Source organism: Doryrhamphus excisus, chromosome 2 (genome assembly GCF_030265055.1).
Source record: "Doryrhamphus excisus isolate RoL2022-K1 chromosome 2, RoL_Dexc_1.0, whole genome shotgun sequence".
Lineage (NCBI taxonomy): Eukaryota > Metazoa > Chordata > Actinopteri > Syngnathiformes > Syngnathidae > Doryrhamphus > Doryrhamphus excisus.
The window spans coordinates 26,723,468-26,736,144 of NC_080467.1; the positions used below are offsets into that span (position 1 = coordinate 26,723,468).

At 42.3% G+C, this 12,677-nt stretch overlaps 1 protein-coding gene across 17 annotated transcripts in view; it reads left to right on the forward strand.

The window, feature by feature from the left end:
- rapgef2b (Rap guanine nucleotide exchange factor 2b) overlaps positions 1-12,677 on the forward strand; it is a 112,443-nt gene that overhangs the window by 49,977 nt on the left and 49,789 nt on the right. For 12 of the 17 annotated variants that reach the window (XR_009125569.1, XR_009125545.1, XR_009125551.1 and 9 more), the window contains 2 exons: positions 8,575-8,650; positions 12,403-12,570. Coding sequence is in view for 1 of the 17 variants with exons in the window: in XM_058064636.1 (XP_057920619.1) it covers positions 8,575-8,650; positions 12,403-12,570 (244 nt within the window). In the remaining 16 variants the exon portion in view is untranslated. Of the gene's footprint in view, positions 1-1,764; positions 2,792-7,027; positions 7,919-7,948; positions 8,317-8,574; positions 8,651-11,419; positions 12,229-12,402; positions 12,571-12,677 lie in introns of those variants that run through there. The other 5 variants (XR_009125632.1, XR_009125638.1, XR_009125626.1 and 2 more) reach the window with 5 other exon arrangements.

Below are 12,677 nucleotides of genomic sequence, written 5' to 3' on the forward strand. Positions count from 1 at the left end.
TCCAGCACCCCCGGTTGCAAAACGAAGTAAAATGTCTTTGCAGGGACGCAGGTGGGACAGTAATTCCCCAAAAGTCATTGACCAGATGTGTAATGATGATATTTGGTTTTAGAACAAAATTAATTCAAAAGCAAAGGTTGATATCAGCCTCTTGGAAGGGATTTTGTTTGAGTTCCAAGGGTCAACCATACTTTCTTTTCATAAGAAGCAGTAATGCCTTGCTGATAAAATTGCACAAAACCCGCATTCATTATCAGCATCATTTGACACATTTTGACCTTTTCTTATCCCAATCAGCTGCTTGGCATTGGTCTGCTCTTTCATTCATAGGAACGTTCAGGCTATCGCTTCCTGTAAAAGGCATATAAAACCAAATATGAGCAGCCACGGCTAAACTCAGCAAAGGAATGTTGCGCCATGGCTTGCTGGCGGGATACAGGTCACTGGAGTTCACACTATTTCTTGTCAGTCGCTGTGCAGCAACCCATTCAGACTCATCCCTTGCAGTTTACGCTATCATCACTAAGAATGTTACTCACGCTCTTTCCAGCAACTTGTTTTTTTGCAGTGTGTTGCGATTCTTATGGCTGGAAGCACCATTGGAATGACATGGCCAGTAAAAGGTGTTAGCATAGTTGAATTACTGTGCGAGGATGTGGTGAAATAATGATTAAAACACACCACATTCACTAGCCATGCTGCATAAACCACCTTGTCACCTGCTAAATCGCCCCTTTTGTACATTTTCAAACAACTAAGTTCAGCTAAAATCAAAACATAGGAAAAATGAAAAATAAATCTTTTAAGTTGTATTTATTTATTTTATTTATTTTATTTATTTTATTTATTTTATTTATTTTATTTATTTTATTTATTTTATTTATTTTATTTATTCATGTATTTATTTATTTATTATTTTTGTATTTATTTATTAATTACCGCTTGTAAACTGTAATTTTTGAAAGATTTGCCAAAAAAGGGGCTGCACGCCCCACACAGCTAGCAGACCAGGGTTCAATTCCACCCTCCGCCATCTCTGTGTGTGTCAGGTTTAAACCCCGACACTTGTAGAAAAACACTGCTTGTACAAAAGAAGACGCAGAGAGATGAGTTTCTTTTTACTTGCAAGGAGAGTGATCAGGAACCGTTCAGTAACAATTCGCCACCTCACTCTGAAGCAGTTCCTGCCCTCTTGCCTTTTTATTGAAGGAAGGCCCTGTACAATCAAATAGCTGAGGGAAGGAGGGTTTAATCATTCTAGTTAAAACCAGTTTCTTTGCACAACATGTTATCCATATGTGTAGATATCTCATCCTTGGCATGCAATTCTCCGGGGACACACACACACATACCCTCTGAGGTCATATCTACTCCTGACCCGTGCCTCTGTCCCCTGAGGGTGTTAAAACTATCTGCTAAGGAATGTTCTGTCATGTTCTGTTTTCCCTTAATCATGATGTACACCACAAGTGCAGGCGTCACAGCATTAATCTTACATTGTTATGTGAGTGATATGAAACACATGTACAGAGTTAATCTTACTTTGCTATGTGGGTGATACGAAACGTTTGTAGGTCATAAGAAAAATAGGTCATAAGGATATAGTAAAAATAGGTCATAAGAATATAGTAAGAAATAGAATAACTTTATGTACAATTCTTCCAACAGTGTGAAGTTTGCATGTTCTCCCCGTGCATGCGTGGGTTTTCTCCGGGTATTCCGGTTTCCTCCCACATTCAAAAACATGCTAGGTTAATTAGCGACTCCAAATTGTCCATAGGTATGAATGTGAGTGTGAATGGTTGTTTGTCTATATGTGCCCTGTGATTGGCTGGCCACCAGTCCAGGGTGTACCCTGCCTCTCGCCCCGAAGACAGCTGGGATAGGCTCCAGCACCCCCACGACCCTCGTGAGGATAAGCAGCAGAAAATGAATGAATGAATGAATGATCCTGAAGTTGTATTGCAGCCATTTTTTTTTCTGAACCTTGGACAGACATGGAGGATGGGAAATGGGTGTGTAGTTGGACCCTTGATTCCTGACCATCTCAACAGAGTAGGCATGCTCAGGGGGCTATTGTAGCCCACAGGGATCCAATATCATGTTAAAAGCCACTTAAAATGAACAGAATATGTTTGCTTTAATAAAATATGATGACTGAAATATCCTAAAAAAGCTTTCAGATTTATTTGAGTCAAACAGTATAGTCCTTATTCTCAATTTAAAATATCGAAATGAAGTAAACCTTTACCATGAACCAACGATTCCGCCTGACCAAGTTATCAGTGATTTTAGTCATTTTGATGTTTTAACTACATTAGTTAAAAAATGCACTAAAATGTATTTTTATTGTGTTTTGCAATGTTACCATAATAGCAGTCATGATTAACTCTTATTCTGCAGAATGAGGGAAGGCATGACTCCTATCCACTCCCTCATCAACCACACCCCCCCACCCAGCCTTGTAGCAGGAAGTGAGTCGTACGTTGGAATGCTGGCTGTAGCCATCATAGCAACATTGCCAGGGAGGGGGGCGGTGTAAGGGGGCAGAGCCATTGGACAGAGCCTGATCCACACACACACACACACACACACACACACACATGCACATGCTTTGAACGAACCACACACTCTCATTCTCACAGCGGCGAGAGCGGGCTGCAGTCTGAAGCCTGCTAACTGAGGGACTTAACTGAGGACTAACGTGGTTGGATATTTCAGGAAGAGGATCGTCTTATCTTATCAGGTGGCGGCGTCACTCCGGGAGCCGGTGTGTGGGGGGGCGGAGGGGGTAAGTGCCCAGACTTGAGCGTCAATGAACTTCTGGCCCGCTAAAACTGCGGCGTGGAAAAAAAAAGTCTCTTGTTTTGGTTGTGATGTTAAAGTGTGACGATCCTGCAGGGAAAGCCTCCAAGTGTGGAATGTGAAGTCGAACTATTTTGGATCTGTCTGGGAAAAGAAACAGGAGGGGGTGAATGCTACTCATATTTAAAGGCTGAGACACGAGTTGGGCACGTTTGAAGCCAAAGTCAAAGACGTAGTCGTCGCCGCGGGGGGATTGTGTTACAAATGGATGTCGGATGCGGCGGCGATTGATTGATACCTTCTGGAAAAGTTTTAAGCAGCTAAACTCTTCTCAGGTGCCCTTTTCTTTTTGCCCTCGGAATGTCGGCTGAGGAGTATTTTGGGAAGCTAAAGTCACGCGTCGATTGTAAATTCTTACGCGGGGGGGGCGTCAGCTTCTATTTCAGAGGTGGCGGACCCAAAGGTGAAGAAATGACGTGTTTATGTCCATAAAGGTGAAAGGTGGTCGGGTGGTCAGCTGTAGCTCTGAATCCTGAACGCCGTTTTCAATCCTTCTTAAGAGCCTCTGAAATCCTCCTCCTTGCAGGCTCCAAAGTCTTGCATAACCGGGCGGATTAATCTTTGTCCTTCTTAAAGGCCTGGGTGGGTTAAAAAAGCTGGCGTGGTTCTGCTAAACGGCTTTGTCGAGAGCGGAGACCCCCGGCTCAGACCATGGTGCAGATTAGCGAGTGCCCCGATTGGTGGTGGTCTCCCAGACTGGAATGCTTGTTGTATAACAGGAAGCTCCGATGTCATAAGGACACCGAGGGTGTCAGTCATGTGATAGCTCATCTGTACATCACACTCTTTATGTCGCGCGGTGAACCGCTTTGCAGTTGACATCAATGAAACCGATGAGGCTTTCTGTGTAGCTGCGTAGTAGTGCCCTAGTTTTTGTACGCACCACCCCGGAGATTCTATTTTCTTCTTTTAATGTCGACAGATCTCTTCATTTGCATGACAAACAGAGTTTGTGCTGTAAATTGGATTGATCTCCTGCTGAGCTTCCAGGTGCTGCGCCAAGACCAGGTGTAGTATTAACTGGCACGGAGACAAGAGTCGCTTTGTGTACGCACATGAACGTGAGGTACTTTTAATGGTACATAGAATACTGCTTAACAGTTCAATAAGACGAGGAATGGTTGTTTGTCTATATGTGTCCTGTGATTGGCTGGCCACCAGTCCAGGGTGTACCCCGCCTCTTACCTGAAGAGAGCTGGGATAGGCTCCAGCACCCCCACGACCCTTGTGAGGATAAGCGGTAGAAAATGAATGAATGAATGAGTTCAACAAGACAATATCCCATTGGATCCACATATTGTGTTATAGTAGAGTAGAACCTTGGTTAGTGTACTTTGCCTCGGTTTACATACATATTCTCTTTAGCTTATAATGTTGCACTTTTGCAACATTACCTGAAGACAGCTGGGATAGGCTCCAGCACCCCTGCGACCCTCGTGAGGATAAGCGGTAGAAAATGAATGAATGGCGACTCCAAATTGTCCATAGGTATGAATGTGAGTGTGAATGGTTGTTTGTCTATATGTGCCCTGTGATTGGCTGGCGACCAGTCCGGGGTGTACCCCGCCTCTCACCCGAAGACAGCTGGGATAGGCTCCAGCACCCCCAGCGACTCTAGTGAGGATAAGCGGTACAAAATGAATGAATGAATGAGTTCAACAAGACAAGATCCCATTGGATCCACATATTGTGTTATAGTAGAGTAGAACCTTGGTTAGTGTATTTTGCCTCGGTTTGCGTACATATAATGTTGCACTTTTAAATTTTTGCCACCATCTTTGTGTGAGACATGAACACGTCTTTCCTTTTTCTGTGTGTTCTAAATATTGAAAAACTGCTAGCATGTTATGCTAGCTGATCATGCAATGTAATGGGATTCGCCAACAGTCCAAAATATCAACGTGACCCTTGCATCCTTTCATTTTCCAGTATGTGGCCCTCGCTGGAAAACGTTTGGACAACTCGGGACCTATGATTTCCGTATTAACGGATTGGCCAATAAAAACGGAATTTACTGTTAAACGCAGAGTCTCGAGGAAAGTGACATATTAAGAATAAAATGCTGTCATCACCAAGAGAAGGGTGGCTGTCGTGTTGGAATCTCATTACAGACACTAAACCACCCCACCCCCGAAATGGCGATAAAAACGACAAAATTTTGCCGGTCGTCAATGGAAGCTTAGTTTAGCTTGTTACTGTGGACGAGAAACACGTTTATTCATGCACCCATCCATACGGCCTAAGTTGTGTCTCAACTGGCCACTGTCAATTCACCTCAACATATCACAACGACACTTAAGGCCCTTCAAAATAACAGCACATCCTGTCGTGCTACAAAGTAAAAGTGGCACAAAAAAATGCTTCCATTAGCCATTTCTGAATCAGTCCAGGGTGTACTTCGCCTCTCGCCGAAAGTCAGCTGTGATAGGCTCCAGCATACTCCATAAATGAGGAGAAGCGGCATAGAAAAATTTCCCACATCGTAAAAACAGTATGACATGGAAAGTAGGTTACAGTGAAGCGTTCTATGAGAAAAAAGCTACGTTTCCTGTCATCTTTATTATTTGAATGTTGAAGCAAAGACAGTCAAGGTGTCATTGATAAAAGTCCCCCCCATCCGCACCCCCCCCTGCAAACTTTTAAGGCGGCAAAGACAAGAGAAGTTTGTGTTCCAGCTGCAGAGTTCTTTCAGGCGATATCCCGTACGGCGTGCTGCAACCATGGCGTGTGCAGGATGTCCATCTGGGCCATCAAAGGCAGAAAAAAAAAAATCCTGAAATTGTCAGCCTTCTAATATCAAACTGAGAGGCTTAACGGAGCTTTGCATCCAAATGCTGGCTTGCGATGCGTGGAAGCGATAATCTTTGTCAAGTTGTGCGCTCTTGTTCTGAAAAGAGTTATGATCTACGCTGGCATCTGGCACCTTCCTTATCTTTGTCATCCTCTTATCCGTTCTTGCACGAACGCCGAGCATGCAGGAAAAACACGAGCGTGAATGATTAAAAGTGTGAATTATTCATTGCCAGCAGAATGTACATAGACTACCGCGGCGTCGTCGGTAGAGCAAATACAAATGAAGTAATTGCTGGGTGGAGGAGTACAGAGATGGTCGTGAAGCGTCTTATGTTTGTTTTAGTCTTATTCCATTTGTTGTTTGATTTGCCCACGCGGCGGTTCTGCCACTCTATTTGCTTACCAGTATAAAAGTAGCGCAGCTTTTAATCTCCAAACAAGACACTTTGGTGCCAGGAAAAAAAAAAATCATTTTCTTAATATGTCACATTGCAACCAGCAGGATTGGTTTACCGGCATCAGGAATGTAAAGTGCAAACGTGAATGAACATCACTTTGGAGGGCCCCCACCAGGTTTTGTCATGCGCAGTGCGGCCCACATTTACCAAATGAGCCGGGCAGCTCAACGGGATCATAGTCGCCGTCGCCGCCGACAACGACTCCAAATGTCTGTAAAAGCAGATCAAAAGGGTTGGCTGGTTTCTCTGAAGCTTCAGCCTGGAATGAACTGCAGAGAATTACCACGTTTGTGTGGAGTGACAAGAAGCTGTTAGGAGGGGGGGTGTCCACACACTTGATTATTTTAACCTTTCATTTATTAGGGTACTTTGTAGCATTTTTATGTACTTAATGTATTTGTAGGCTGCATGGTGGTTGAGTGGTTAGCACGCAGACATCACAGCTAGGAGACCCGAGTTCAATCCCACCCTCGGTCATCTCTGTGTGAAGTTTGCATGTTCTTCCCTGTGCATGCGTGGGTTTCCTCCCACATTCCAAAAACATGCTAGGTTAATTGGCCACTCCAAATTGTCCATAGATATGAATGTGAGTGTGAATGGTTGTTTGTCTATATGTGCCCTGTGATTGGCTGGCCACCAGTCCAGGGTGTACCCCGCCTCTCACCCCAAGACAGCTGGGATAGGCTCCAGCAACCCCCGCAAACCTTGTGAGGATAAGCGTTAGAAAATGAATGAATGTATTTGTATTTATGTATGTATTTGTATTTTTATATATTTGTCAGTTTTTAAAAATACTTTAATAATAATGACACAATAATAATGATATATATATATATATAGATTATATTTATTGTTATATTTATTATATTATTTACATAATATTGTATTATTATTATTCTATTTTTAGAATATTTAATTATTTTGACAATAACTTGACATTCACATGAAAGTATTAACACCAGCCCTTAAAGTGGCGACATTTTGACAGTTTCCTGTGGTGTCAGAGAACCGGGGAAGTTGAACTCATCACGATTCGGTGGTGAGTAAAGTCAGGTTTAAGCTAGGACTCGCTGATATGGACCAAAACTCGTGTCCCGATTTATTTAATATTGAATATTGATTTATATTGAATATTGATTTATTGATTTTTTCCCCTCATAATATCAGGACATTATTGTCAGAAAATTACGAAATTTTCTCTTAATATTTTGACTTTATTCCTGTGAGTTACTGCAGAATGTTTTATTTTTTATGTTTTTTTTTCTTGTTTTTTCTTTATGTTTGTACAACACAATCATCATGATTCGGTGGTGAGTAAAGTCAGGTTTAAGCTAGGGTGGCCGATATGGACCAAAACTCGTATCCCGACTTATTTCGGTTGAATATTGATTTACGATATCTTCTTTTTCTATTGGCTTTTCCCTTCAGGGGTTGGCAGGACATGCTCTCGGTTGAGAACAGATCTAAAAAAAAAATCTAAATTTTTATTTATGGCGGTCCACATGGAATTGTGGCAGGCTGTGACAAATAAAACACTGTTCACCTCCCCTTTCCCTTTCATGTTAAAGCCTGCTTTGATTTGGGTTTGTGCTTCTAAGCAGTTAACCAGTAACATGATGCAAAAATAACACCGGTCACATGACAACAAAGCAAAGGACACAAAAGACGGTGATGCAAGGCTCGTCGGGAAAAAGGGAATCCCAAAGACAAAAGCCAAGCAAGATCGATTTCGCCCTTAGAGTGACGGGTGCAGAAGAGCTTCGTGAGTAACATCTCGTCACGTCTCTGTGATCGACGTGCAGGTAGTCAAGCCATTGCTGGTTGTGAGTTTAAGTACTTAGTCTGTACTACTGTATGTACTGCTGTAATAATACACAAGTACATTTAATGTAGATAGAGCATGCCGTGAAGTCACTGGAGTTTATCTAACACGGCAACGGGCAAATCAAGCACACGCATTCTTAATTGAAACTTAGCATGGCAAACAAGGAGCGCTTTGTTTCTCTGCGTCCAAGCCGGCCGGGCACGGTACAAAGACGGCCTTCTTCGCCAAAACCCTCCCAATCTGGTCTCCTCACGGCCAGAATTTCCACGGCGGCTGCTCCTCGTCTTGTGGGATATTTTAGTCTTCGCTGCTTTTTTAAAATATTCCCTTACGAGCTGCCGTGATGTCACTCACGGCGGCGGACTTTTCCAGAGGGTGGGTGTTCCAGAAGGCGGAGCTGCCCATTCAATGCCGCTCTGTGTTTTTAGACAGAAATTCCATAATGAATCCATAAAACGTCTTCTAGCCTCAAAGAGACATTAATGTGATTTTTATGTGCTGCCTGGCTCTTAGCTGGAGTCATAAAGCAGCAGTACATCAGATCTTATTCCACAATGACAGAAACAGAATAAGCTTTCATGTCTGGAAGAGAGTGACGTTCAACCTGTGATCATTTCATGCCTTTTCCGACAGTTTTGGAAAGCGATCGGCCGGCAGCCTGAGACGTGGATGTGAGTGCATCGTCCTTGAACCCTCAGAGATGATTGTGGTAAGCACCCTCTTTTTCTTTTTTTCTTCAGACAAAAATGATTTAGTTTAATTTGGTGCACTTTGGAAATGAGGGCTGCAAGGGCTGCTTTGATCAAGAAATAACTGCATCTCAGCTCTCTTAATATTTTAACTTTATTCATGCAATAATTTTTCCGCAATCTAATTTGGCAAATAATTAGTTTTTGATCATTATTCTGTTTATTTTTATATAATTATGATATTTTTTTTTCATAATTAATATGCTACTTAAAATTTCCCCCTCATAATAACAGGACATTATTGTCAGAAATTACAAAATTTTCTCTTAATATTTTGACTTTATTCATGCAATAATTTTTCCGCAATCTAATTTGGCAATAATTAGTTTTTTATCATTATTCTGTTTATTTTTATATACTTGTGATAATTATTTTGTCTTTAATAATTAATATGCTATTAAAAAAAATCCCCCCATAATATCAGGACATTATTGTCAGAAAATTACAAAATTTTCTCTTAATATTTTGACTTTATTCATGCAATAATTTATCCGCAATCTAATTTGGCAAAAAATTACAGTTATTGATCATTATTCTGTTTATTTTTATATAATTATGATAATTTTTTTCTTTTATAATTAATATGCTACTAAAATTTTGCCCCTCATAATATCAGGACATTATTGTCAGAAAATTACAAAATTTTCTCTTAATATTTTGACTTTATTCTTGTGAATTACTGCAGAATTTATGATTTTTTTAAATGTTTTTTTCTTAAGCTATAGTTTTAGAACTAAAACAGCCATTGCAAATGGCCCACTCCCCCCAGTTTGGATAGCCCTGCTCAAGAAGATCCCCAATGGGAATCATGGGTTTGTACAATACAAGCCTTTTTGTATTTGCTACAAAACATATGACCTAGTTTTATAGAAAATGACATTTTGCCATTCAGATGCGCGGCTGTGTGTGATATCTTCCATGGAACAACCCTCCAAGTCGTACTGTACTGCACTCTCGTTAGATTACCGATCTGTCATGAAAGGAAAATGCACGTCTGAAATGAATCCAGCGGGAGAACCCAGACCACAGGACACATGGCAGTCATAAACGGTATTTTGTCGTCAAACTGGTTCCAGATGCAGATGGTTATGCGACTACTGTCGACTTTTAGCCCACCGATGCATGCATGACTCTAAATGAATCTGTGGCGCTACCTATGGGCTGTAAAAGGGTGTTTTTAAATCATATCCAATCATTAACCATTATAAATGGTGGATGACTTAAAATTTGTCTCAGTCCTGTTTTGTTTATTGGCAGCTGTGTTTTTCTAGCAGTGTGGCTCAAAATGTGCAAACACGTCTTTGTGTGTGTACCAAATTTGGCGGTGATTTGCCTAAACACTCTAAAGTTCCAATGGCATGTTGTAGAGTGCATTGACGCGTGTGAGACATTTATGGGATCATTTTTTAGGGTTAATAACCACGCTGCCTTGTGGTATGTTTGTCAGAGAAGTAATAGCATAGCCAACACAGGTGGGGTGCGTGTTTTGACACATTTTCACCCTTTATGTGCAACAGTACCACTCAATAGTTCGGATATACTTGCTCATGCTATTAAATGAGAAAATGTCTCCTGACTTTTGACTGCTATTGCAATCAACACTGGCCTTAGGAGGTGTTTGGAATGTGCCTGTGCCAGAAGACGGAATAAAACTACAGTTTTGGCCATTTATTTGTTTGGCAATGACATTTTAGAGTCTGAAAATTGAATTATTTGAGTGGAAACTTGCCTACGTCACCCATAAACACTTAAAGACATGAATTGCATGTGTTCAGCATCTCCAACATAATAAACAGCCATTAATTACTTACAGTAATTCCTCATTTAATTGGTTCCACAAAGTATTCCTTATTTATAAATGGAATATTTTCATACTTGGGGCATAGAATCCCAGCTGTCTTCGGGCGAGAGGCGAGGTACGCCCTGGACTGGTGGCCAGCCAATCACAGGGCACATATAGACAAACAACCATTCACACTCACATTCATACCTATGGACAATTTGGAGTCGCTAATTAACCTAGCATGTTTTTGGAATGTGGGAGGAAACCGTAGTACCCGGAGAAAACCCACACATGCACGGGGAGAACATGCAAACTCCACACAAAAATGGCCAAGGGTGGAATTGAACCCTGGTCTCCTAGCTGTGAGGTCTGAGCGCTAACCACTCGACCACCGTGCCACCGAGCGGAATATTGTAAACACACAAATAATATATCTGACATTCAACATAAACAAAATTCTTTCAAACAAATGCGCTAGCTTGATGCTAATTGACATGGTAAATCCCATATGCACGCTAGCGATTAGCATTAGCGAGTTATATGCAGATTTCAAACGCCACCAGGGAGGAAACCGGAGTACCCGGAGAAAAACCACGCATGCACGGGTAGAAAATGCAAACTCCACACGAAAATGGCGAAGGGTGGAATTGAACTCGGGTCTCATAGCTGTGTGGCCTGCGTGCTAACCACTCGACCTACGTGCAGCCCCCGAACTGTCATTTTTAAAAATGTTATCAGTGTCCTAACTGTTTATTATGTGTAGGTCATGAAGCTAAATGTTTGTCTGTGTAGCATTATAGAGTGTGCATACAGGAAGCGGGGCTGCTAATTAGTGGAACAGGGTGTTTTTTTTTAACACTGGTAGTCCCGCAAAATATGTGTAATGACCAGATTAGATGTTACCGATGTTGTAGAAATGCTAAAATGCTAAAGCTACTTACCTTTTTTTTTTTTTTTTAGAAAATTGGACTGTCCAGTCTCTACTACTACTACTAGTCTCTACTACTACTAGTCTCTACTACTACTAGTCTCTACTAGTCTCTACAGTCTCTAGTTTACATCCGGATTGGATTCAGGATCCAATGTATGTTAAAAGTATGTTAAAAGCCAACATCTTTGCAGCAGATCCCGGTAATCTCCCTTTCACATGCCGTAATTGATGTATGTCCGTGACAGGCTTTACTGTTGACTGAGCTATCATCTAAACACCCCCCCCCCCCCCCTCCGTCCCTCCATTGCCCCCACCTTCCCCTATAAAAATAACACTCGCTGCTGTGGTTTGCTGCTGCAGACGCTCCCTGCTGTAATAGGTGCCATCCAGCCCTGTAATTACTGTTGCAGGACAGTCATGCAGCCAGAATGGATATGCCTGACTTTGGATGCATGCAGAAATGAAAAACAACAAAAAAATAAAATAAAACGCTCACACACGTTGCTACACATTTGCATGCACAGAGATTTGAGACGAGAGACGGTTGTCATGGCAGCAGTTGGTGCGGAAGAGGGAGATTTCAGCAACGTAATCCCAGCACAGTTGGAGTGTGAAGCAGTGAGGAGTTTAAAAAAAAAAAAAAACGGGAAATGAAGTTTTATTATGTCATTCCATGGTGAGTTGAGTGGCACTCGACTTTATTTAGCCAGCAGTGGTGGAGAGAGAACGCTTGACGACGACGTTAGGGAGCGTGAATCTGGTTTTTACTAGTCGTTTTGATGCATTGAAAGTCTCAGTTTTCCTTTTTTTTGACTGTCACAAAGGTACGCAACACACACACACACACACACACACACACACACTTTTTTTAACGCGAGACAGAAGTGTCAGCAGGGTGGGGTTGACGGGATGGGAGAGAAGCCAGTGAATGAAGACATTCAACCCCTCCGCCCTCTCCATCCTAACCCCTTCTCTCCGCCTGCCTCCGTCATTCCCAGGTGGACTATATGGATGAAAATGAGGAGTACTTCCAGCGCCAAGCCTCCCACCGACAGTCCCGTCGCCGCTTCCGGAAGATCAACCAGAAGGGGGAGAGGCAAACCATCATCGACACAGTGGATCCGTACCCCACCGGAAAGCCGCCCATAGCCCGGGGGTATCACACGGTGAGTGTCTCACGGGATGGGGGGGGGGGGGCGAATGTGGGCGCCGCTCTTGTCTGTTGTTAACCCTCGCTGCGCTGTTGTGTCAGCTGACCCTTGTAGTTTGTTTT